At 49.0% G+C, this 27771-nt stretch overlaps 1 protein-coding gene across 1 annotated transcript in view; it reads right to left on the bottom strand.

The window, feature by feature from the left end:
- ADSS2 (adenylosuccinate synthase 2) overlaps nucleotides 1–27771 on the bottom strand; it is a 74297-nt gene that overhangs the window by 18787 nt on the left and 27739 nt on the right. Inside the window, exons 6-8 of the mRNA XM_044289844.1 lie at nucleotides 23102–23209; nucleotides 17675–17756; nucleotides 9847–9973 (exon numbers count right to left, since the gene is read on the bottom strand). Coding sequence (XP_044145779.1) covers nucleotides 9847–9973; nucleotides 17675–17756; nucleotides 23102–23209 — 317 coding nt within the window. The remainder of the gene's footprint in view (nucleotides 1–9846; nucleotides 9974–17674; nucleotides 17757–23101; nucleotides 23210–27771) is intronic.

Genomic DNA, 27771 nt, shown 5'->3' with positions numbered 1-27771 from the left:
AGGACCTAAGACTTTATATGCAGTAGAGGTTTTTTTCCGGGTCCCCTTTGACTACTAAGGGATCTACTTATAAGGGTGTGCCTGGGAGATTGAACCAGAGGTATTTGAAGATTTCTTAGCATATGTCTAATTTGTAGGTACTGGTAAAAGCAGGAGTTTGGTATTTGACGAGAGTGATGTAGTGCTTCAAAGTTTTGATATCGAGTTCTCAAATAGCTGATCTAGGCGTAATAGACCTGCGCGTTTCCATGCTTCAATTGAGATTCGGAATAATGTAGGTAAGCGCAACTAGGAGGGGAAGAGAGATTTGCGTAATATATAATGCTGCCAAGTCCACATCGCCTCTCGCGTGGTCGAGAGAGGCCCCTCCCCCATCCCCTCATGGTTAGGGAATGGGCAGCCATGAGTCCTCTAAAAGAGCTTTTGGTTGCATAAGCAGATTCCACCTCAAGAGGTGGAATACACCTACCGTATTTTTCGCCGTATAAGACGCACTTTTTCCCCCCCAAAAGTGGGGGGGAAATAGCAGTGCGTCTTATACGGCGAATGTAGCCGATTTTGCTTAGTTTTCAATGATACACCCGCCGCGATGCCGTGCGGCGGGTATATCAGCTGTGAGGGAGGAGGGGCTGGGGGCGGCATCTGCATTTATAATGACAGCGGGGCCCGTGCAGTGACTGTATTCTACTACACGGGCCCCGCTTACTGTACAATCATATCCCTAATACCGTAGTTAATTGTTGTGTGCACTGCATGTAAAAGCATAATGAGCGATGATGAGCGCTATTACTTACAATTAGAAGCGCTTGCCGTTCGGAGCAGGGAGGAGGGAGGAGGCAGGAGGCAGGCCGGGAGGACGGGCGCTGGCAGTGTGAGTCATACGTCACGCGCCTGCGCCGCCTGCTTCATGAATGAAGCAGGCGGCGTGGGCGCATGACGGATGACTCACACTGCCAGCGCCCGTCCTCCCGGCCTGCCTCCTGCCTCCTCCCTCCTCCCTGCTCCGAACGGCAAGCGCTTCTAATTGTAAGTAATAGCGCTCATCATCGCTCATTATGCTTTTACATGCAGTGCACACAACAATTAACTACGGTATTAGGGATATGATTGTACAGTAAGCGGGGCCCGTGTAGTAGAATACAGTCACTGCACGGGCCCCGCTGTCATTATAAATGCAGATGCGACCCCCACCCCCATTATAAAAGCAAATGCGACCCCCACACTTATGGAGGGGATCTGTGGATGACACATAGCATAAGATGCTATATATGTGTCATCCACAGATCCCCCCCATAACTGTCATACACAGATCCTCATAACAGCGCCATCCAGAGAGGATCCCCTATAAGTGTCATCCACAGATCCCCCATAACAGTGCGTCATCCACAGATCCCCATAACCGTGCATCACCCACAGACCACAATTAGTTCAAAATATTTTTTTTCTTATTTTCCTCCCCAAAAACCTAGGTGCGTCTTATACGCCGGTGCGTCTTATACGGCGAAAAATACGGTAAGTTTATTAAAGAGGACCTGTCACCAGAAAAAAGTATCTAAACTGACTATACAGACGTGTAGAGCGGCGCCCAGGGATCCCCCTGCACTTACTGTTATCCCCGGGCGCCACTCCGTTCTCCGGTTATAGCCTCCGGTATGTTCCTAGTTAGGCTCCACCCAGGGGAACCTGCCGGCGTCTTTCTCCTATGCTGTAGCGCTGGCCCAAAAAAAATATTACACTAATAAAATATGAAGAAAAAAATAAATCTACAAAGCGTTGAACGCTGTAACAGAAAAAAAGAAAAAAAAAACCTCGCCATTTTTCAATTAACCGGCGCATGCGCATAAAGCAGACGCGCGATGCGATCCCGGCCAGTGAGGGTGCCGGGCGCATGCGCTGAAGATGGCCGGGGACACTAGTACAGCGCTTCAGAGTAGCCGCCCAGCTCAGTGAATATTGATGAGCTGGGCGGCGCTTCAAACGGCAGTTGTGGCGAGGCTGGCTGGGCGCAAATTGATATGAAGCACCGCCCCTTGGGCAGATTGAATGCCAGGGAAGCAGGTTATAAAACTTCTTTTTACTGTATTTACGAGGCGGACAGGGGGGATACTTAGATGATTCTAATACCCTTTATAAGACCTATACTGTCATATATACCCCTAAATATGCTTTTTGGGCCTATCAGTATCCCTTTAAAGTTACTTTTATTCAAACAGCAAGTAATTTTTTTGACGGGAAATGACATAGGTGTCTCCCAAAAGATAAGACCATGTACAAGAGGCATTATTGTAGGAAAAAAACATTTCTCAGCTTTTATTTACATTTGAGCAAAAAGTACAAGATGTTCCGCACTGTGGAAAATCTGGGCTCTGCTGGTGGCAATGTATCAAGGCAGACAATCCAACGGACACTGCACAATGCAGACCAAGGAGGACGCCACTTCTCCAGATAAGGCACACAAAAGCTTGCTTGGCCTTTGCAAAAGCTCATCTGGACAAAAAAGACTTTGGTATTCTGTGCGTTATGGTCAGATAAAACATTGAAAATTTGAATTGTTTGGTCACAACGAGGTTTCCTTCATTTGGCATAAAAAAGAAGCCTTCAACCCAAAAAACACCATCCCCACTGTCAAACATGGTGGTGGGAACCTAATGCTTTGGGGGTGTTTTTCAGCCAATGGACCAGGGAGCCTAATCACAGTAAACGGCACCATGAAAAGAGCAATACATGAGGATTCTCAACAACATCAGGCAGTCTGCAGAGAAACTTGGCCTTGGGCACCAGTGGACATTTCAGCATGACAATGTCCCTAAACACACAGCAAAAGTGGTGAAGAAATAGTTAGCAGACAACAACATTAATGTTTTGGAGTGGCCCAGCCAGAGTCCAGACTTTAATCCAATTGAGAATCTGTGGAGGGAGCTAAAGATCAGGGTGATAGCAAGAAGACCCTTCAACCTGAAAGATTTGGAGCTCATTGCGAAAGATGAATGGCCAAAAAAAAATACCTGTCGAGACATGCAAAAAGCTGGTCTGCAATTATAGGAAGCGTTTGATTGCTGTAATAGCCAATAAAGGCTTTTCTATTGATTATTGAGCAATCATTGGGAGAAATAAAATAGCTGCCATCCTATTAGCAAATACAAAAGCTGTCCTAATCACACAGCAGGACAAGTTACTTCACAACAGTGAGCTAAACAGCTGTCTTCTCTCCTACTTAAAGGGGTTCTGCAGTTTGTTTAAACCGATGATACTTCCTCTGGATAGATCATCAGCATCTGATCGGCGGGGGTCAGACACCCGGGACCCGCGCCGATCAGCTGTTTAGAGAAGGCAGCGGCGCTGGCAGTAGTGCCGTGGTCTTCTCACTGTTTACCACAGGCCCAATGATGTCACGACTAGTATCAACAGGTCTGGGCGCGGCTAAACTCTGTTCACTTTGAGCGCCGCTGCATTCTCAAGATGCTGATCTGTGGGGGTCCTGGGTGTCAGACCCCCGCCAATCATAAGTTTAAACAAACTTTCTCTTACCCCAAAAAAAAGTAATAACATTTCATCAAAAAAAGTCACACATACTCTAAAATGGTATCAATAAAAACTACAGTGTCCCGCAAAAAAATGTGCCCCCACAGAGCTCAGTAGATCACTATAAAAGGGAGATTTTTGTGAAACTCACCTGTAAAATCTTTTTCTTGTCTTTTCCATTGGGGGACACAGACCATGGGTATAGCTTAGAGGTATTACTAGGAGGGACACTATGCAAAAACGAAGCTCCTCCTCCTCGGGCTATACCCCCAGACACCTCCAGGAGGACTTCAGTCGTTGCAAAAGCAGTAGGAGAAGGAGAACTGAAAAAACCACAATGGAAACCAACACACCAACTAAACAAAAAAAAGAGGGCGGGAGCTGGGTCCCCCAATGGAAAAGACGAGAAAAAGATTTTACAGGTGAGTTTCACAAAAATCTCCCTTTCTCGTACATTCCATTGGGGGACACAGACCATGGGACGTCCAAAAGCAGTCCATGGGGTGGGAAAAACCAACACCGCCAGGAGAAAAAACGTCCAACCGTTAAACGGGCACCACGGCCTGCAATACCCTGCGCCTGAGGACAGCATCAGCCGAAGCCAGCGAGTGCAACTGATAAAACTTTGTGAACGTATGCAAGGACGACCAAGTGGCAGCCTTACACAACTGGGAGGCGGAGGCGCGATTGCGTCTGGCCCAGGAAGCTCCCACAGCCCTTGTGGAGTGAGCGGTAATCCGCGACGGGGGAACCTGACCACGAGCGCGATAGGCCGCAGCAATAGCGGAACGGATCCACCGCACCACAGTAACCTTGGAAGCCGCCAGACCCTTACGAGACCCCTCGGGAACCACAAAGAGGGAGTCCGAACGACGAAAGGAGGCGGTGGCCCCCAGATACATTTTCAGGGCCCTGACGACGTCCAGGGAGTGGAGAGCACGTTCCTTGGGGTTCGCCGGAGAAGGACAAAAAGAGGGCAGGACAAGATCCTCGTTAAGGTGGAACGGGGAAACCACCTTGGGCAAAAAAGAAGGAACCGGCCGTAGCACCACCTTATCCTGGTGGAAGACCAGAAAAGGCTCCCGACAGGAAAGCGCGGCCAGCTCCGAAACCCTCCTGATGGAGGTAATGGCCACCAGAAAAACCACCTTCCAGGTGAGGAAGACTAGGGAGACCTCCCTCAGAGGCTCAAAAGGCGCATCCTGAAGGGCGCGCAGGACCAGGTTAAGATCCCAGGGGGGTAAGGGAGGAACCGAATGCGCCACCCCCTGCAGGAAGGTTCTCACCGGCCCCAAAAAGGCAATAGACCGTTGAAAAAAGACCGCCAAGGCCGAAACCTGACCCTTCAAAGAACTGAGCGACAGCCCCACCTCAACGCCGGACTGTAGAAAGGCCAGCACCACCGGAACAGAGAAACGAAGCGGCGGAAAACCCGACTTCTCACAAAAGGTTAGATAGGCCCTCCAGGTGCGATAATAGATCCGCAAAGAAGCCGGCTTTCGAGCTCTGATCATGGTTCTCACCACTGCATCAGAGAAGCCTCTCTTCCTCAGGATGTAGGTCTCAATAGCCACGCCGTTAAACGCAACTGACGTGAATTGTGGTGGAAGAGCGGTCCCTGAGATAGAAGATCCTCTCTGTCGGGAAGAGGCCACGGAACGTCCGCTAACATTCGGACGACGTTGGAGAACCAGGTGCGGCGAGGCCAATCCGGAGCGATAAGAATGGTTAGTATCCCCTCCGCCTCGATCTTGCGCAGCACCTTCGGCAACAGAGGAAGTGGAGGGAAGACATAGAGGAGGTCGAATTGCTGCCAAGGAGACACCAGCGCATCCACTCCGCACACCCTTGGGTCCCGAGCGCGGGCCAGGAACACCGGCACCTTGTTGTTTAGCCGGGACGCCATTAAATCCACGTCCGGACGGCCCCATCGGCGGCAGATGTCCTCGAACACCTCCGGATGTAGGGACCACTCTCCCGGATCCACCTTGGTGCGGCTCAGAAAATCTGCCGTCCAGTTGTCGACGCCCGGAATGTACACCGCCGACAACACTGGAACATGAGACTCCACCCATAGGAGGATCCTCGCCACCTCCTGCATCACTGCCCGACTGCGCGTTCCGCCCTGATGATTGACGTAGGCCACAGCCGTGGCATTGTCTGACTGAACACGCACCGGCCGAGCCGCAAGGAGGGAAGTCCAGTGGGAGAGGGAGTTGAAGATCGCCCTTAGTTCCAAAACGTTTATCGGAAGACGGGATTCCTCCGTCGACCAGACCCCCTGAACTGTGAGGTTCCGGAGAACGCCTCCCCAACCGATGAGGCTGGCATCGGTGGTGACTATCGTCCAGGAGAACGGAAGGAAGGACCTCCCTGATGAGAGATTCGGGGAGGCCTGCCACCAGGGGAGAGACAACCGATCGTGCCGGGACAGGCGGACGGGAGCGTCCAGACCACGAGAGGTCTTGTCCCATAGGGCAAGAATCCACTGTTGTAACGGTCGAGTGTGGAACTGGGCATACGGAATCGCCTCGAAGGAGGCGACCATAAGGCCCAGAACCCGCATGCACTCCCGAATGGTGGGACGAGGAGCTTGTAGAAGGAGCGACACCGCCCTCCGAATCTGAGAGGACTTGGAATCCGGAAGAAACACCCGAGAACTCGAGGTGTCCAAAATCATCCCCAGGAAGGAGAGTCTCTGGGAAGGGTGCAGAGAGGATTTTGGTAGATTGATCAGCCACCCGAACCGTTCTAGAGATTGAACGGTAATTCGGACGCTGTCCTCGGCCTGTGGAAGAGACGGGGCTTTTATCAAGATGTCGTCCAGGTAGGGCAACAACGAGATGCCCCTGGTGCGAAGAAGCGCCATGAGAGGCGCCAAAACCTTGGTGAAAACGCTAGGGGCGGTCGCCAACCCAAAAGGCAGGGCGACAAACTGGTAATGACGACCCCAGATGGCAAAACGCAGAAAGCGATGGTGAGACTTCGCAATCGGGACGTGTAAGTAGGCGTCTTGAATGTCCACAGACGCGAGAAATTCCCCCGGAAGCAGAGAAGCAATAACGGAGCGAAGGGACTCCATGCGAAACTTCCGCACCCTTAGAAACTTGTTCAGAAGCTTCAGATCCAGTATCGGGCGCACCGACCCCTCCTTCTTCGGAACGACGAACAGGTTTGAGTAAAAACCTGTTCCCTGTTCCTCCGGGGGAACGGGAAAAATGACACCCCGGTCCAGAAGAGAGGAGACCGCCAAAAGGAGGTCCGAGGCCCTGGCTGGATCCCCCGGAACGCGAGACGGGAAAAAGCGTTCCGGCGGGCTGGACGCGAACTCCAATTTGTAACCGGACGTCACAATCTCCAGAGCCCAGTCGTCCTGAACGCGAGCCCTCCAGACCTGCTGAAAGGAGAGCAAACGGCCCCCCACCACGAGGGGTGGGGGCACCCCTTCATGCGGAGGGCTGCTTGGGAGCAGGGGGACGGGTTGACTGTGCCCGTGGTCGCCAAGAGGGCTGGGGTTTGAAGAAAGGCTTCTTGCGGGATTCCTGGGATCCCCCAGCCGACGAGGACGAAGACGTCCTGGCTGTGGAGAAGCGACGAAAGGACTGACCCCGGAACCCTGAAGCCCGAGATCGAAAGGGCCGTTTGGATCTGGGTTGAGGCAGATGAGTACTCTTGCCCCCCGTTGCAGCAGAAATGAATTCGTCCAACTGGGCTCCAAAGAGTCTAGATCCTTCAAAGGGAAGGTTAGCGAGGGAACGCTTGGAAGAAGCATCAGCATCCCACACCTTCAACCAAACCTCTCTACGCTGAATGACCGAGAGGGCCGAAATACGGGCAAATAGGGAACCGATATCCATTGAAGCCTCACAGAGATATTTAGAAGCCTGAGACATTTGGAGAATAAATTCCAAAGTGTCTGCAGGGGCGCCCTGTTCCGTCAGATCCTGGTGGTGGCGCCGCAACCACGCCGTAAGGGCTCTGGCAACCCAAGCCGACGCAAAAGCCGGTCGCAGGGAAGTGCCCGCCAGAGAGAAGATGGACTTGGAAAGTGAATCCAGGCGTCTGTCCACCGCATCCTGCAGGGAGGAACCGTCTAGGACAGGAAGGGCCGTGTTCTTGGCCAACCTGGCCACCGGAGGATCTACCTTAGGGGAAGAAGTCCACTTTTCCACCGAGTCAGAGGGGAAAGGGGAAAGCGTATCCATGCGCTTGGTGACCGAAAATTTCTAATTGGGTCGGTCCCAAGCCTTTGATATGACCGCTGTGAATTCCTCATGAACGGGGAACACCGCAGATTCGGGCCTTTTGGGCGGAAAGAGGGAGAACTCCCGACTAGTGGAGGGAGTGGAATCTCCGTGGATATTAAAAGTGTCACGGACAGCCTCCACCAATTCGGATACCATGGTGGAAAGCTTAGGCAGGGGTTCCGGCTCCGTGGCCTCGTCCGATCCGGACAATTCCCCTTCGGATTTGCGCTCCCCACGAGAGGGAGAGTCAACCGGGCATGCCTCAAGGCGTGGGGGAGAAGCGGAGTCATCCGATGAGGAATGCTGCCGCTCACGCTGCCTCTTAGACGTCAGACGCCCCCTGTGAGAATCACTGAGAGGAGATGGACGCCACTGGAGTAGTAGCTGCCATACACTCCATGAAGGACATGGCTGCCTTGGCAACTAGAGCCAGATCCGCTGCCGCACTAGACATGGCGGAAGCCCAGGCGGGTACCGCCGGTTCCGCAGGGGCAGAGGGAGGACTGGGCTGAGCAAGAGAAGGAGGCTGATCCTGTCCAGGAGCAGGGCACGAGCCACAGGTGCCAGAGGCAGAAAAAGGCAGAAGGCACACCTTGCATGACCCCAAAAGAGCCTGAGAGGAGGCCTTGGCAGATTTAAGTGCCCCAGGCTTTGGCATGATGGAACCCCACAGTAAAAGATCTCCTACCAGTTGCTGCAAAGATCAGGAGCAGAGCAAGCTGTTCTCCTACCACCCAGGCAACGCTAGCAGAAGTCTCCGGTGTAGAGAGATGAGGAGCTGCACGGCCGTGAGCAAACAGAGTCTCCGGTGTAAGGAGAGTCAGAGCGGCATGCCGAGGCTCCGCCCCCCCCCCCCCCCCCCCGAACGCATCACTATGGCGCGAAAAAAGCGCACGCGAAAATATGCGCGAAAATAATCGCGCGCACAAAAATATGCGCGAAAATAAGCGCGCAAAAATATGCGCGCGCGCGATTTAAACAAGCACGTGGTGCAGCAGGGGTTAACGAGGCCATGGAGGAGCGGCCTGCCGGCGGGCGCTGAGAGAGCGCAGCAGCCAAGGCCCGACGAGAGAAGCGCTGAAGCCCACAGTTTAAGGGGGAAGAGATGCCAGTACTCCAGTTCAGGATCCTTCTTCAAGCTCACCCAGGTAGCCACAGACAAACAGACACAGAGGGAGGGGGAGGGACTGGGCAATACTTATCTGCTCAGCATGCTCCCTCGATGTCCAGACCAGCAGGGATGCGCCTCTTCAGACTTCTGACTCCAATCCAGGAGAACAGTGCTCTGGAGGAGGGTAGGCAGCAGGCGTCCCAGCAGCTGGTGGGATGCCAGAGCTGACATGTTGAGCCTGGATCCACTTTTCTTCTGTGGGGGGATGGGAGGTAGCCAGGACACGTCGAAAGACGGTGGCAGACACTCCACGGGGGCCAGGAAAGCGCAATGCTGACCTGCGTCCCCATCTGAAAACAGAAAAAAATAATAACAAACAGGAGAAGAGTAAGCGTCACCTCCTTGGACAGACACTAAGCAAAGACTGAAGTCCTCCTGGAGGTGTCTGGGGGTATAGCCCGAGGAGGAGGAGCTTCGTTTTTGCATAGTGTCCCTCCTAGTAATACCTCTAAGCTATACCCATGGTCTGTGTCCCCCAATGGATTGTACGAGAATTTTTTTTTTTTTAAATTAAAGTTACTGGGGTCAGAATATGGTGATTATTTTTTTCCAAAGATCACATTTATTTTTACACTATTTTGACAAAAACAATACATGTGGGGTATTGCTGTAATCGTACTGACCCAGGCAATGAAGGGCATCGGTCAGTTTTGCCACAAATGGGATGCCGTGGGAACAAAACGGTGAAGGAAATGCACTCGCACTTGAATGGAAAAAAATTAAAAATAAGACGACTAAGGGTTAATGATGCTGCTAAACTGAAAACTGCATCCTGAACGCATGTCAGAGCTGCACTGTGTGCCTGCACCCATAGGCTCTGCTTGCATCACTGCACAGTACCAACTAGCATCCTGAGCATCACCAAGGTGGGAAGACTGGAGAAGCCTAGATAACTACACTACTTACCAAAGTCAATATCCAGGAGAGCTGCATTTGCACCTTCCACCAAAATTTTCTTTGGAGTGCCATGAAGAGCTTCATGTATAAAGTAAATACCATCCTTCACCATTGGTCTTACTTTCTGAGCATAGTCCTTAAACAAATAAGAAAGTGTTCTTTAGCATATTTATAGCCATTTTTGATTAAAAAAATAAAAATAAATCAATGATAAAAAAAAAAGAAAAAAAAATCTGATTTTTGGGATTTAAATCGGATTTTTTTTAATATAAAATGCTTTTTGAGGAAAATATATTACCATCCAAAGGTTATTTCATTATGAAATAAAGATTACTTTTTTAAATTATGTAGAATAAGGCTGTACATGTTTAATTTTTTGTTAAATTCCATTAATCACAATGTCATGCTCTTCCAGATTACTGGGTAGTTTCTCTGCCTACAAGATATTATCACAGATGCTTTGCTTAATTTTGGAGTTCTCAAAACTGAATTTATAACAACATGAAGAGTTGAGAAAACGAGATTTTTGTATAACTTACCAGTAAAATCTCTTTCTCGCTCTTTCCTTGGGGGACACAGAAGACCTTGGGTATAGCTCATCTCCATAGGAGGCGTGACACTAAGTGAAAACTGTTAAGCCCCTCCTCCACAGCTATACCCTCAGCCTGGAGAGAGAGACTGCCAGTTGCGTGTCCAAGCAGTGAGAAAAGGCAAAGTCCAACAAGGAACCAACAAGCCAACTACCCAACGGGTAACAAAAACTTGGAAACAGTACAGAGAAAAACAATGAATGGGTGGGTGCTGTGTCCCCCAAGGAAAGAGCGAGAAAGAGATTTTACTGGTAAGTTATACAAAAATCTCGTTTTCTCGCCCAGTTTCCTTGGGGGACACAGAAGACCTTGGGACGTTCAAAAGCAGTCCAAAAGGGGGAGGGACCACAGCACCAAGGTGAAGCACCCGAAAGGCATCAATGAACCGCCGCCCGCAAACCCAGGCGGGGCAGGCAGCATCTGCCAAAGTCAGAGTATGCACCCTGTAGAACTTGTCAAGGCGTGCAAGGTAGACCTGTGGCCGCCTTGCCCAAATGCATGGCCGAAGCCCAATGCCTCCGGCCCAGGAGGCACCGACCGCTCTGGTGAAATGAACGGTGACACCAAGACAGAACCCTGCCCTAGGTGCGGGAACCTCAGCAATAGCCAATCTGAGCAAGCGGAGGACAACCACCCTGGAGTCCGTCAACCCTATGCACAGACCTCCTGGAAACCCAAGAGGCCGAACATCTACAAGAGTCGGAGATCTCCAAGGAAAAAAACGGCAAGGCCCAAACAACGTCCAAATAGGTGAGGTGTTGAAGCGAAAGGCAAACACCACCTTCAGAAGGAAGGAAGGAAGGAAGGAACGAACGAAGAAAAACGGGATGTAGAACAGCCCTGTCCTGGAAAAGACAGAAGGCTCGTAACAAAAGAAGGGCCATTCCGGCACCCGTCAGAGAAACGACTGATACAGAACACAACCGTACCGGACAGAGGGGTTAGAGAGAACCTCTGTAACGGCCCCAAGGACAAGATTGGAGCGCCGAGAGCTCAGTATATAGTCCCAGGGCGGTACCGAAGGACAGTACAGAGGAACCAAAGAGCCACTCCGAGGAAGGAGGTCTTGGCAGGCCCAGAGGGCCGGGAACGCTGGAAGAGGAAGAACAGCGCCGACACTAGACACCCCAAGTAAACGACAGAACCATGGGGAGAGAAATTCAGAGTGGGGAATGCACAGCTCCCCACAGAACCCCATACAAAAAAACCCCAAGCCTTACGACAGATCCTGGACGAAACACAGCCAGGAGTGGACAGTAGCGAACCCGCTGGAGTCGCCTGGCAAGCGGGCGAAAACCCAATGTCATCAGGCGCAGACCAGTAACACGGGCAGAAGGGTCGACAAAACTAGCCCCGTCGGCCCTCGAACAACGTTGTCCCGTATCCACCCGAGTGGGGGAGCAGAGGACAGATGGAAAAAACCCAAAGGATCCGCCAGATACCAGGAGAAGACAGGCAAAAGTCCATGCTGATGTAACCACGTTGTACAGCCCCGGTGTGGGAGATCAAAGGACAATCCGGATCGAAAAAGGTAGTCCCCCCAAGTTATCAAGAAGGCAAGTCTACAGCAGGACCATGCAATCTGCACTCAGCGGGAGGACAGCACGCGGTAGACTCAGTAAATAGGCACACAGCTAATACAGCCAGTGTGAACCAGGGAGACAGCACGAGGCCAAAAGGAACACCGGAACCATCCACATGAACAACCATGCTCTCCCCAGAGGGGAGGACAGTGAAAGAACAGCCTCTGAAGTCCGGCGGGAAGCCACATCGGAGTGATCCGTACCGAGCGGGAGCCAAACAAAGCCGGCGAGATAAGGCAGCGGAGACAGAGGCCGGCATAACACCCTCCAACTGAAAGGAGGAGGGGAGGGCAACAGGGAAGCCATAGGCCAGCTGAAAAGCAGAACCCGCTACACTGAGAGACGCCCGGTCCACCGCCTCGCAGAAGGCGAATACCTTGGCGAACCCAAGGCGGAGGTCCTCCGGACCTGGGTAATCGAGCACCCAAGAGAAGTTGGGTGACCTTCCAGAGAATAGCAGCCCGAACCTGGCAGCAGATCAGACAGAAGCGCAGAGGCGCCAAGACGAAGGACTCATACCACACTGCATCCGAAGAGGAGGAAATTGCAGCAGGCAAGGGAATCGCAGTCCTGTACGAGCCAACGAAGCATTCGAGAGGCGCTGCAGACAACAGCACTCTCGAGCATGTGACCACTAGCGCAGGGGAACAATGCCGCGGGAGAACGAATGGGTACGCATCTAGGGACCACGAACACACCCCGGGCGGAAGGGCCACGAAAGGAATGAGTACCACCCAGCCAGGTGCAGTAGCGAACAAGTAGAGCCCGTCTACTGATAAAAAAGGTAGGTACCTTGAATACATTGGGCATTCATCTGCTGTTTGTTGGACACCACCTCAGGCCCACACAGTTGGACCGAATGAGCTCCTTAGAGAATAGTGCAAGGCTTGCTGGAAGCACCATATCCCAAGAGAAAAAAGTACATCTCAGGATAAAGGGGGGCATACGGACGAGCAGCCCCGTAAGCAGTGAGAAGGCCAACCCACCAATGGGAGGAGAAGGCATACACGGCCCAAACAACGGATAGAGCGCACAAGAAAGTCCGCCCACTGCAAAAATAGTCACTCAGCGAAGAATCAGCCAGAGTCCAACCGTAGCAATGGAAGTGCAAAGTGCAACCCGAAAGGTAGTCATGCACAAGACTAGCACGGCATGCGATGGAACGCAAACAGTCCGCCCAGAAAAGGGGGAAAATGTACCTGGCAACCACTGCAGAGGCCTGCCCAAAAAAAGGGGGGGATGCCAAGGCCAGAACCTACTCCGGAAAGGTAGGACATACCATACTCCGCCCAGAAGGGGGCCATACCCATGGCCGCACATATCCAGCAGAACGCAGGAAGGTCCACTTTAGTGAAAGGGGGCATGCACAGGTTATTCTATCATTAAGTGATTGTGCAAAAAAATCCACCCAACACCGAATGTCGTGAGAGTGCACCACTCCTCCAATGACGGGGGACGTGTACCAGTCCAGCACAGCATAAACAAGGACAGCCGTGGATCGTGTGAGCGTGCAAAATGCCGCCCATGGAATAATGGGGGGTTAAGCACAAGACCAGCACCGTATCCAATGGAAGTGCCAGCATTCCACCCAAGTTAGAGGGCAGGCTCCTGACCGGCAACGCATCCAGTGAGTGCAGTATTCCGCCCAGAAAAGGGGGTCATGCACATGGCCAGCCACGCATCCAGTGAGAGCGCCGCCATGGATGAGAGTGCACGTATGTCGCCTGAGGAAAGGAGACATGTCCATGGCCGGCAGCGAATCCAGTGAGAGTGCGGCACACCACCTACGGAAGGGGGGGTGGTCATGCAGATGGCCTGCAACGGATCCAGTGAGAGTGCAGTGTACCTATGAAAGGGGTTCACGCACACGGCCGGCACCGTATCCGGTGAAAGTGCAGTATTCCGCCTATGGAAGGTTTCATGCACATGGCCGGCAGCGAATCCAGTGTTCCGCCCATGGAAGGGGAACGTGCACAAGGCCGGCACCGTAACCGGGGAAAGTGCAGTACACCTCCTTATCCGGGGAGAGTGCAGTAGACCTCTCATGGAAGGGGTTCATGCACATGGCCAGCACCGTATCCGGTAAGAGTGCAATATTCCACTTATGGAAGGGTTCATGCACAAAGCCGGCAGCGAATCCAGTGAGTGCAGCGTCCCGCCTGTGGAAGGGGGTCGTGCATATGGCCAACACAGCATCCGGCGAGAGTGCAGCAGTCCGCCTAGAAAAAGGGGGATCATGCATGAGGCCAGGCCGCAGCCAGGGAGAGTGCAGTATTCCGCCTAGGAAGGAGGGTCATGCACCTGCAGCCACCAGAACTGGAGTGGGTGACGAAGTCTGGTCAGAAAAAAATCTGCATGCACTTGGCCAGCGCCGAATCCCGGGCGAGGGCAAGAAAAAACCGCCTGGGAGGCGCCGCGGCCGGGGAACACGACACACCGCCTAAGAGAGGGGGGCATGCATACAGACAGCAGTACTGAATGATGAGGCTCCCGCATCCTGCGCAGCCCACAAGTCCAGTTATTTAAAACAAAATAATAGTATTTTTTTTTTTTTTTTTTTTTTTATTATTATTATTATTTCTATTATCATTATTATTTATTTATTAATATTACAGCCTCCCTGAGGCAGAAAGGGGGCCACCATACAGGGGCACAGGTCGTACAGGCCCTCAGGAGCCGGCCAGTACCCCAAGGGTTAACCGGCATCTGGCCTGGGGGCGGCGCAGCGAACCCCTGGGGGTGGGGGAACCTCCAGGCGGGAAGGATCCGCGCCTGGAGAGTTCCCGCCCCCCCCCCCCCCCCCCCCCCAGAGGCCAGAATGTTGCGGCCTAGCAGGCCGTGAAGCCGGGGCCTAAATTTTTGCGTCGCCCGGCTGACCGGGGCCGCAAGTATTTAAAGTATCGGCCGGGCCTAAGCCGGCCGCGGGAGCACCCGTACCGGTCGCGGGTGCCCAACCCGAGCGCCGGAAGTGCGCAGCAGGCCGCTAAACAAACTATGCAGCGCCCCGGCCGGCCGCCCCGCCATGGATGAGAGAATGCACCGACGGCCGGCCGGGACCCGTTGGAACACAGCGCTATCCAATGCCGGCTGCGGGAGCCCACCCGGCAGCCGGGAGAATCAGGGACCCGAGAGGAGCGTGAGGTGCGGCCCAGTAGGCCGCGATGTCTGGGCCCAAAGTTGCGGCGTCCGGCCAACCGGACGGATGGTCGGCCGGCCCAGTTATAGCATAGTGCGCACATGCAATGCAGACCGCGGGTGCTCACCCCGCGGCCCGGAAAAGTCAGGGGCCCGAGGAAAGAGCACCGGATGGTGCGGGCCAGCAGGCCGCGAAGCCTGGACTAAATTGTGGCTGCGCCCAGGATTACCCATGCCGTCAGGAGCGGCAGCAGGTCCTGAGCAGCGCACCGGTAAGCGCCCCCTCTTCGGTATGATCTATGGCGGGAGAGAGAGGGAGCAGATTGCCGCCTTGCGGCACCCCAGGGACCACCCTAGGTCCAGCAGGGCCACCCTATAGCCACTCTGCTATAAGAGACAAACATATTAAAACTGTCTTAGGTAAAGCAATGGGTAATGCCTAAACCTTGCACCTCTCCGCTCTCGGATAGGCTACCAGTATGGGGGGTCAGTCACGCAGGAGACCGGGGAGGGAGGGGACGTAGGGCTGGAGAAGCCACTCTCTCACCACAGATGTCTTCGCCCTCGGTCCGTTCCAGCAGGGTCGCCCCTTCAGCTACTGGCACCGTAGTGGCAGGACGCTGGAAGAGGGGCTTGGCGTGCGGGCGACCCTTGCGCTGGCGGGATGCAGGGGAGCTGGGCTGCCCTGGTCCACCTTGCCTTCTGTGGGGGAGGCAGCAGTGCGGATGACCGGCACTGGCGCAGCTCAACCCCGGGAGAAACAGAGAGGTCTAGTGCGTCTCTGTTGTCCCGTATTCTGGAACAAAAAGAAAAGAAAAAGTAAAAATCAAAAATTTTAAAAACAACAAAGGAGAAAAGAGCCCTGCAGAGCAGGGAGTGTCTTGCCTCCTTGGACACTAAGCAAAAAACTGGCAGTCTCTCTCTCCAGGCTGAGGGTATAGCTGTGGAGGAGGGGCTTAACAGTTTTCACTTAGTGTCACGCCTCCTATGGAGATGAGCTATACCCAAGGTCTTCTGTGTCCCCCAAGGAAACTGGGCGAGAAAAAGATCTTAATCCTAACTTCTACAAACCTACAAATACAGAATTAACCCCTTCAGTGCTAAGTTTAAAGTTCAGTGAATAGAATATAAACAATATTTTTCTGATTGTTTGGAGTGGAATAGATCTGCACAAGAAGAAAGTGAAACTAAGTGTAAGGAGGAAAAGGCAAGCAGACAAGGAGTACTACAAAATTAAAGTGAAACTTTCTGAGCACAGTACTGCACAGCCACAGACAGACAAGTCTTTGGATCTTTTTGTGTGTACGACCTGAGGTTTATCACATTCTTTCATTGGAGGAAAAAAACTATAATGGCAGCAAGCCGTAAAAGAGACCCAGTTTGGCAATATTTTAATGAAGTTCCTCTACCTATCGGTAAGGCAGGCATGCGTGCAAAATGCAAACACTGCAATAAACATGGATGTTTAAGCAAATAACATGCTGTAATGTTATTGTTTGTTTCAGTTGAATAAATCCTATTTAAATTGTTATTAAGGTAATGATTATTTTTCTCCTTCCCAAGTACAACAGAAAAATTGTCTAAATAGGAATTTTTATGTAAAAAACTGATTTAAATCAAATCCACCCTGATTTGGGATATTTTTTTTTTTTAATAAATAAAAGGAAAACCATATGTCAACATTACCACTAACATGACCCGTACGGGAAACTCCCTCAGTCTCGGCCACCAGAGAGGCTGGCATTTTTTCTTATAGCATGCAAGCACGAGCACCACTGATGGATTACAGGGTGGTCGTAACCATGGAAACGAGCAGTGTATAATGTGATGGAAAAAATGAACCAAGCCAGCAAAGGAAGCAATATGGATAACAATACATTAGTGGTTTGTATTAACTTTCTCTACATGATAAATGAAGTGGGGCAGCCCTTTAAGACCACCCCCGGTCAACTATTAGTGACAGAGCTATGTACATATGTATACACACTTAGGCCTCACGCACACGAACAGATTTTCAGTTAGCATTTTTTATGGATCAAATGCAGAACCATTAATTTCTATGGGGCCGCAAAAAAATATAGAAAGCACACAAATGTTATGTTATCTGTGTGTGCTGTCCGCATACATTTATCATGTAGAGAAAGCCAATACAAGGCAGTTACTAATGTACTGTGATTATCCATATTGCTTCCTATGCTGTCTTGGTTAATTTTTCAACTACATTATACACTGCTCGTTTCCATGGTTACAATCCCCCTGTGGTGGTCGCGTTTTCACACTACAAGATAAAATGCCAGCATGGGAGCTCACGTAAGATGGTACTTTTTTTTTTTTTTTCCTAATAGTGTACAAGCACGGCCATGCTGCAGGACTGCAAGGTGGTTGTAACCATGGAAACGTTCTCTGCATAATAAATGCCATTTGTTGAAGTGGCAAAACCCCTTAAAGGTGAAAAATGGCTGGGTGCTGAAGAGGTTAAACTGTTCTGATCAAAATGTGTAAATATTTTGATACATATATAACTAATACCTTAAGCTTGTTAAGTTCTCCTTCAATGTTGACGTCAAGTGAAGGGTACATCGATTTATACTGCTTAGCCAGAACTTCAAATCTAGGAGAGAAAAAAGAAAACCTTCACAACAGTTTGCACACAACTTGCGATGGGTCAAAACCAAGGGGGGGGGGGGAATAATGGAATGGATGTTTTTTGCGGGAATTGTTGTACTTTCTTATGGCACAATTTCATTTTGCATACATAGTAGTGGTCTGCTCTGAACCATGATACACACTCTCCCTCTTATTTTTTTCTCCTTTCTCATCTCATGCTATGTCTTAAGTTCATGCTCTGCGATTTAAGCAGTTGTATATCAGACAGATACTGTTCTTTTGTTTGTGGCTGCTTACAAACAATAACATTCCATTAACGCATTTGCTCTCTATGCTCAACTGCTATCATCTTTTGCTGTAATGTGATTATTAGATTTGAGCGAACTTCGCAGAATTTTCAAAAGTTTGCTTCATTTCGAATTAAATTCATCACAAAGTGCTTTAACTCAGCTATATCCAGCCTGCAGGGAGAGTGTTTTCCGATGCATCACCGTGCATTGGAAGCAAACACGCATAGCTAGTCCTTTCTGGTAGTGAAACACTTACCGTGTGTCAGTATGACAGGTCTCATACAGTATATGGATGTGCAAATTGGCATGCACTATTAGGCTCAGTTCACACTTCACTTATTTAGTCAGTTATGGGTCTAAAACACAGAACTGGGGTGCATGGTTTTGGCCGCTATCCAATATGGCCGCATGAAATTATTGCTCCGCCTCACTACAGCTCTAAACAGCGATTTAATACCTACCCGCAACTCCTAATCATCCCTCAGGACCAGCATCCATGCTACCAATGGGCAGGAGATCGGGGAGGTTCTCCATCCCTACATCTTCAAGATATTAACAGATAACGGAGAAGAAGCAGCTGTTGAAGGACAGCATTCACTCCTCACCGGGATTAGGATCAAAGTCAGTGGACACCCAATTGTCATCACCACAGTTGAGTAAATCCACAAAAGACTCCCATCCCTGTCCCAGATCATTTTCCCAGAGAAATACAACTCATTTGGAGTATATACAAGAAATCACAGCCATTTTTGCCAAATTTCCAAGTAGGAAAAAGATATGTCCGTGAACACATTAATAGAAATGTTGTAAATCCTTAGAAGCTCATTCTTAATTCCTGGAGAACCCCTTTAAACATGGTCTACTATGGAAGGAAATGTTTGCATTCAAAGCCGATGTCGCCTGCATTCAGGAAACACACATTAGCACAAAGCACCAACCAAATATTACACACAGCAAATACCCCACTATTCCCTATCCAATGTACTCCAAGAAGTAAACGGGTGTCTTAGTCGCCTTTAAGCCCACCATATCCCTTACCACTGTCCTGCAGTTAATTGATCCGGAAAGTAGATATATATCTAATAATTGTCTGCACAATAAACAATCTTAGTAAATACATACTGCCCAAATTCTAGGCACATTAGCTTTAGGAAAAAATCAAGTGGGGACCATCTTTATCTTATGCTGTGATTTCAATGCCATTTTAGACCCCCAAATGGAATCCTCCGTTTAGTCTAGAACTAGGGAATGCTCAGTTAGCAGAAAGTACAAATTATTGGACATATGGAGAATGCATCCCCAGCGTGACTACACATACTACTCAACCTATCATCAAACATACTCTAGACTGGACTACTTTCTGGACAGAACATACTCTAGACGACTACTTTCTGGACAGAACCCTTCTTGACAACGTCATTTTATCCACCATCGGCAATATCACTTAGTCGGATCATGTCCAATCACCATCTCCATAGCTGACAGTCTTGATTATGTATGGAGGGCAAACTCCTACCTTATCAATCATATCTCCTACTTGCCGAAAATGAAAGAGGATCTTAGCCAATACTTCACACATAATGACTTGGGGGTCTGCCTTGAACGCAAAAATGACACTCCCTGGAGGCTGGTGGAGGGGAGTTCCTCCTGAACTTGGAAGGTGTCACGGATAGCCCAAATCTGACTATCCACCATAGACTCAATCTGAGAAGACTGCTCCAGGTCCATCTCCATATCCGAAAACTCACCTCTGATAGTGCGTCACCTAAGAGGGAGGAAGTCTGAGATCGGGAACCATGATGGGGAGCGGATGCAGAGGCGTCAAGAGGAATGACGACTAGATCTAGGACGCTTGCTAGGAAGCCTGCTCCTGGTTTGTGCACCTTGCGACGGTGTAGACTGCGCCGGTGGCGATTTCTCCACCAAAGGACCCAGCAAAGAAAGGCGGAAATGGGAGACTTTAGAGAGGTCTTCCACTGCACGGGACAGGGACCTTGCCCAGTCAGGTTCTCCACAGCCAGAAGGGTCCTGCACGCCTGTGGGCTGCAATAATATGGAGGGATGGCTCTGTGGAGGCGCATGACATGCAGAGCATAGTGAAAGTGACTGGCCACGAGGGAACTTTAGGTCCCAGGTCCTGTGTCTCCTTGTAGCCGGCAGGAAGAAGAATGGCAGTGCCGCGGCGGGAAAATATGCTCCGCCTCACAGATAGGGCAGCAAAGCCGGACGGGAAAAAGCCACGCCCCCCTGCTCTGGCGCTTGCATGCAAGGAGCAGCCATGAGCCAGGAAGTTATCAATGATGTGTCCACAATGCCGGCCATGGTGTGAAGTGGCCGGCTGAAATAAACACTTGCGGACATGAAGCGCATCGCTAGGAGAGGGAGAGGAAGGGGGCGGTTCGCTGCAGCCGCGATGCTGCTGGAATTAATCCCCACTGTGTCTTGCCGCCGCTGCTGAGGTAACCGCTGCTGTGCAAGGTCAATACCAGAGGCCCGATGCATAACAGGAGGGAGGATGGATCGCTACCCCTGAAAGCAGGGACGGGAGGCAGGGGGAGTTAATACTCACCTGTCTTCATCTGTAATCTTCACCATTTAGTGTTGTCCCAGCAGGGCCACCCAACGGCCGCTGGCAGAAAGCGACAGGGGTCTGGGTAGAGAAGGGCTGGCGAGTAGGTGGTCCTATTGCTAGTGGGAAGAAGCAGGGGAGCAAGGCTGCCCTGGTCCACTTTTCTTCAGGGGGGGCAAGGCGGTGGGACAACTGACATCGGCTAGCCTCCCAGGGAGAAAGACACCACGCAAATCTGTGCCCCATTGAAACCTAAAGGAAAAAAATAAAAAGAGCCACCAGGGAGGTCTGCCTCCTACAACACTGAGCTAAAAACTGATATGCTCTCTCCAGGCTGGAGGAGGAGGAGGAGCTAACAGTTTTCAGCCTAGTGTCGCCTCCTAGTGGCAGCAGCAAGCTATAACCAAAGTCCTGTGGACCCCAAGGATATGAGCGAGAAAAGGACCACAATGCCATTAGGTTATATTTTACCTCAGTACACCAAGATGGTGAGAAAAAGGCAAACTACTCTCAGACCCCAAGACCACTCTTGCTTCTCCAGCCTCCATGCCAGTGTCTACTCCCCTCCATTTCAACCCCACCAAGAGGACGCTGACATCAACTGACACCACATGTGCTTTTTATTAACTGTCAATGCCTCGGTCTGCCACGCGTCTCCCACAGAAGCTCCTCCACATACCGGAAGTGACATGACCAGTCCAGGAATCTCCCTGCTGTGTGTATAACGGAACTGACATCAGGCCAGTTGTGACGAATGACGCCATAATACCGTCGTGCTCGGCTCTATGCCGGAAGAATCCTGATCAGATTTATCCTAATGCATTCTGAATGGAGTGAAATCCGTTCAGGATGTCTTCAGTTCCGGAACGGAACGTTTTTTGGCCGGAGAAAATACCGCAGCATGCTGCGCTTTTTGCTCCGGCCAAAAATCCTGAAGACTTGCCGCAAGGCCGGATCCGCAATTAATGCCCATTGAAAGGCATTGATCCGGATCCGGCCTTAAGCTATACGTCGTTTCGGCGCATTGCCGGATGCGACGTTTAGCTTTTTCTCAATAGTTACCAAGGCTGCCGGGACGCTAAAGTCCTGGCAGCCATGGTAAAGTGTAGCGGGGGAGCAGCATACTTACCATCCGTGCGGCTCTCGGGGCGCTCCAGAGTGACGTCAGGGCGCCCCAAGAGCATGGATCGCGTGATCGCATGGCACGTCATCCATGCGCATGGGGCGCTCTGACGTCACTCTGGAGCGCCCCGGGAGCCGCGCGGACTGTAAGTATACCGCTCCCCCGCTCCTACTATGGCAACCAGGACTTTAATAGCGTCCTGGGTGCCATAGTAACACGGAAAGCATTTTGAAGACGGATCCGTCTTCAAATGCTTTTAGTACACTTGCGTTTTTCCGGATCCGGCGTGTAATTCCAGCAAGTAGAGTACACGCCGGATCCGGACAACGCAAGTGTGAAAGAGGCCTTAGGGTTTAAAAATTGTGTCCCCCGAGTTCTGCACCAACAATATTTACTTCAGACATATATTAAAAATCTACAGTCAAAAAGTGGCATTTTCGGGAGGGTTTTTCCAATTGTATTGACTGTAAGGAGATTAACAGTGCAGAGAATCACTACAGACTGCAGTAGTAAACTATTGCATTCTATGGTGTTCGTGATTGAATGATCATATTTAAAAAAATAAAATAAAAAATTGAAACGTTATAGCAATTGAAAGGCATGAATTAAAAACTAAAGTGCAAGTTGATCTAGTCTTGGAGGTTAACCCTTTCATGACCGGGCCAAAAAAAAGGCCTGAATGCCCAGACAACTTTTTGTGATTTTGTGCATGTGTTGGTTTAGTGACCCTAGCTTCTTTATTTGTTTGACTACCAAAATAATTTCTGCAATTATTATTTCTTACTGGACACTTAGGACTTAATAGAATGTTTTTTTAGGTTTAATTTGAAAGAACGCTAATTATTAAAAAGTAATTTTTTTTAATTATAGCTTTTTATTTCTTAAATATTAAAACTGACAAATTAATTATTGCAATGGGTTCCCTATTTTGTGACAACTGTTTTCAAATGTAACATGTATAGGTTTGAGCATGTATGGTGACCGTTTGATAGCGACTGCATAATTTTTAATTTATTTTTTAACATTTTTTTTTCTTTCGTATATTTTAATTCATGTTTGGCACATAATATGTCTCCCAGGAGGTCATTAAAAGAGGACACTGACTTTCTCGCTCTCCATACCTGCGCTCCTGCAGCGCTGTCCTTCAGGCAAAGAAGGAGGCAGAAGCTGTAGTAAACCGATCCTGTCTTCTCCTCAGGGTCCCCGCTGTCTCTCACAGCCAGGACCCGACCTGCTCTTGCTAGATTGCAGGAGCTTTAATCCCAGCGCTGCATGAATGCTTATATATGTGCTATCTGTACAGGGCTATAGGATATTTATACCCAGTAGGCAGTTGGGAAGGGGTTAAACATTAAAGCTGCACAAACCTCTTGGAAAATTCACTAAAATCTGAAACAAGATCACACATTCTAAGGCCACTTCTTGCAGCTTTTGAAGAATACACTGGTCCAATCCCCTTCTTTGTGGTGCCCAAGCTGCAAAAAATAAATAAATCACACATGAAATGCTATTGCTCATAAAAAGGCAATGTGGGACATAGTTAACAGTTTATAAGTAATATGGCAACAATGTTATTTACTAATCATGTTGAGCCAGAATTATGGTGTAAAATGCGTTTCGATTTACTCCAAATGAGTTAATAAATGAGGTGAAAAATCACCACTTCTTGTGATGTGAGGGTTCTTATTGAAAAATGTCCCCCATTACGTTTCAAGATACAGAAATTATGGGAACACTCCAATTAAGAGCCACACAACCATTATACACTGCTCGTTCCCAGGGGTTACAGCCACCGATTGAGCGTAGATATGAAGTGGCTGGGATGGGAGCTTCGGTGCATATGTCCCTATGCTTGCTTCTATGGTCCAGCGCTTTTTTCCTATAGTGTGCAAGCACAGCAACCACTGCAGGATTGCAGGGTGGTCATAACTCCAGAAAACGAGCAGGGTATAATGTGATGGAAAAATGAATCAAATAAGCAAAAAAATTAAAATAAAATAAAAAGTCAATATGGACTAGGGTTGTTGCAGATCTCGAAATATCGATAACGAATCAATACTTTTGTCCCAATATCAGTTCGGTACCAGGATTTGCCTTTTATCGATACTGGACTGAGCTACTGCACAGCCCAGTATCTGAGAATATGGAGAGCGCAGCTATCAGCGTGTGCCTTGTTCCCTCAGCAGCACAGGGGAGGAGGAGTTACTCTTTCCCTGCCCCTGTGCCGCCACTGCTAATGAGGAGAGAGGGGCGGGCGCTCTGCACCACCAATGTTTTTAATACTGGGGAGGAGAGGGAGGGCGCACTGCGCCACCAATGAAAATTAATGTCCAATATAAATACACAAAGGAGGGTTCGGCGGCAAAAATCACATAGCCTGCACCTGACCTCTGTGACAGGGAGCTGGGTGCTGCACCTGAGTGGTTAACTGCTGCGGATCACAGAGCCCTGTCAGAGGTCGGGTGCTGGCTATGTCCACTCCCCTTCTTCATTGGTGGTGCAGTGGCAGTTGTGATCAGGCTCTGATCGGTTACCATGGCAGCCAGGACGCTACTGAAGCCCATGGTAAGCTCCCTGCTGCTGTGTGCACTATGCACAGGGCAGCAGGGAGAGTGTGAAGTCCTATTCACCGTAATAGAGGTCTATTAGGGTGAATAGGACAAGGGATTAAAAGATCCCAGGTTCTAGCACCTAAGGGGGGAAATAGTTATTAAATAAAAAGTACAAAAAAAACAAAAACACCAAAATATTAAGTATAAATCACCCCCTTTTTTCTAATTTTACATATAAAATATATAAACAATAAATAAACATATATTGCCACATCTGAAAAGTCCAAACTACTAAAATATTTTTATAAATCTATGCGGTGAACGCCGTAACAAAAATAAATAATACTGCGCGATTTCACTTTTTTTTTTTTTTTTTGTCCCAGTGTCCCCCCCACCAAAATATGGGGATTGTTCGAATGGGCCAGATGTTCCATAAAAATGTAGAATGCATTGGCATTTTATTTTTTTCGCGTGGTATCGCTATACTTTTTTATGGTATCGAAACCAAATAAAAAATTTGGTATCTCAACAACCCTAATATGGACGATCACAATACCTTCAACCACCTAACTGCCTTACCTAAAGTGTCGCCCCCAATACAGTCATAAAAGAATGAGGTCTTATGGGACAGTCTGACATGTTGTTCTAGTCAGACATCTTATATCTTTACATGAAAGAGCTTAACAAGAAATACCATATTTTTCGCCCCATAAGACGCAAAGTAGGGGAAAAATGTTCCCATTATGGAAGTGCTCATTAGTACCGGAGGACTGGGAAGCGGTAAAGGCTTTACTCACCGCTTCCTGGTCCTCGGCTGTGCACAGCGAGAGGGCGCTCTGTGACCGCACACAGTGCGCAACGGTTCACATAGCACAGCCGACAGCAGGATGCAGAGGATTGCGATGGTGTCCAGGAGCAGTGGTTTTATTTTTTTTATTTGCGCTGATGGCTGACATGAGGGCTGAAGGTTGATCTAAGGCATTGGGGTCTGATCTAGGGTCTGATTGGGGCTGTAAGCTGAGGTCTGATCAACATTGGGGGTTTGATTGCTGGTCTGAGGTGTAATGAAAAAATAATAAAATCTTATTGTCCTCTTCTAAAACATAGATGCGTCTTATGGTGCGAAAAATATGGTAATATCTGCAGAAGCATATAAATTCTAATCTGTTGAGTTCTTGGCAGAGAATACAATGTTTTAGTAATCAATTATAGGAAATGCCTCATAATAAAAGTATCCAAGTTTTAAAGGGTTTCACTAGAATTAACCCTATTAAACTAGCTGACAAAAGCAATGAAACATTGGTGGCACAGTGCTGCGATTTTCGTGATGCGTGAAAATCACCGCTCATCTGCACAGTCCCATAGAAGTGAATGGGTCCGGATTTAGTGCGGGTGCATTCCGGTATTTTGAATGCCGGATCTGGCACTAATACATTCCTATGGGGGAAAATGCTGGATCCGGCATTCAGGCAAATCTTCAGTTTTTTTTTCACCGGAGATAAAACTGTAGCATGCTGCAGTTTTATCTTTTGCCTGATCAGTCAAAATGACTGAACTGAAGACATCCTGAACGGATAAGGGCTCTTTCACACCTGCGTTCTTTTCTTCCGGCATAGAGTTCCGTCGTCGGGGCTCTATGCCGGAAGAATACTGATCAGGATTATCCTAATGCATTCTGAATGGACAGTCCGTCCTTCAGGATGCATCAGGATGTCTTCCGTTCCGGAACGTTTTTTGGCCGCAGCAAATAGCGCAGCATGCTGCGCTTTTTGCTCCGGCCAAAAATCCGGAACACTTGCCCCAAGGCCGGATCCGGAATGAATGCCCATTGAAAGGCATTGATCCGGATCCGGCCTTAAGCTAAACGTCGTTTCGGCGCATTGCCGGATGCGACGTTTAGCTTTTTCTCAATGGTTACCATGGCTGCCGGGACGCTAAAGTCCTGGCAGCCATGGTAAAGTGTAGCGGGGAGCGGGGAGCAGCATACTTACCATCCGTGCGAGCGTCAGGGCGCCCCAAGCGCATGGATGACGTGATCGCATGGATCACATGATCCATGCGCATGGGGCGCTCTGACGTCACTCTGGAGCGCCCCGGGAGCCGCACGGACTGTAAGTATACTGCTCCCCCGCTCCTACTATGGCAACCAGGACTTTAATAGCGTCCTGGGTGCCATAGTAACACTGAAAGCATTTTGAAGACAGATCCGTCTTCAAATGCTTTCAGTACACTTGCGTTTTTCCGGATCCGGCGTGTAATTCCGGCAAGTGGAGTACACGCCGGATCCGGACAACGCAAGTGTGAAAGAGGCCTTACTCTTCATTCAGAATGCATGGGGATATGCCTGATCAGTTCTTTTCTGATATAGAGCCCCTAGGACGGAACTCTATACCATAAAAGAAAAATGCTAGTGTGAAAGTACCCTAAAATATTAAGTTTAAATCCCCCTTTCCCAATTTTACATATAAAATATATAAACAATAAATAAACATATTACATAGCGCTGTCCAAACTATTAAATTATTAAAAAATATCTCCTATGTGGTGAGCATTTGCCATTTTTTTGTCACCTTGTGACCCCAAAAATAGGATAGGACTGTTCTATTATGGTCCGAACGTTTCATAAAATGCGAAATGCACGCTTTTTTTGCGCGGTATTGAGTATCGCAATCCTTTTTATGGTGACGAAAGCAAATCAAAATTTTGTTATCAAAACAATCCTACGCCAATCTGATCAGCGTATCGTTGTCACGATACCAAAATTTTGATTCGGTTTCGATTTGGCGACTAAAAATTTAATTTGGCTCCTAAATTTTTCAGTTCAGGAGCCAATGGCTACTAGGTATTTTTTTTTTGTCTGGAGCACTGAAATGGCTGTTTTGGCAGAGTTTATTTTTATTTTTTTCCAATAGAATTCCTCTGAGCGGGTGGATCATATGATAGTTGCATGGTTGTAACAGACACAGTGATACCTAATATGTATACTTTTTTGTTGTTAAGTTTTACAAAGTAAAATCATTTTTAAAAGAAAAGTAATGTTTTTGTGTTGCCATTTTCTAAAAGCCATTTATTTTTTTATTTTTTCAGCTAGTCTTGAGTAGGGGCTAATTTTTTTCAGGATGATGTGACGGACCAGTACAATATGACTTTGGTTGCTTGGCATTACACTTTTTGTGAGGCAAGGTGACAAAAACTGTTAAAAAAAAAAAAAAAAAATGTATTTGCTATTTTAACGGAATTCACCTGAGGGGGTAGATAATGTGATATTTTCATAGAGCAGGTCATTACGGATGCAGTAGTACCTAATGTGTATACTTTTTCTTTGTCAAATCTGTGTTAAGTGAAAACATTGTTTAAAAGAAAAGCTCATGTTTTTGTGTTGACATTTTCTGAGAGCCATATTTTTATTTATTTTTAATTTCTGCTGATCGTCTAGGGCCTTTTTTTGCGGGATGATGCGACTGTTTAATTGGTATCATTTTGGG

This window comes from Bufo gargarizans, chromosome 4 (genome assembly GCF_014858855.1).
Source record: "Bufo gargarizans isolate SCDJY-AF-19 chromosome 4, ASM1485885v1, whole genome shotgun sequence".
In the NCBI taxonomy this organism is placed as follows: Eukaryota; Metazoa; Chordata; class Amphibia; order Anura; family Bufonidae; genus Bufo; species Bufo gargarizans.
The sequence above is the reverse complement of the archived record's forward strand: the minus strand, read 5'-3'. Positions and strand labels throughout refer to the sequence as shown.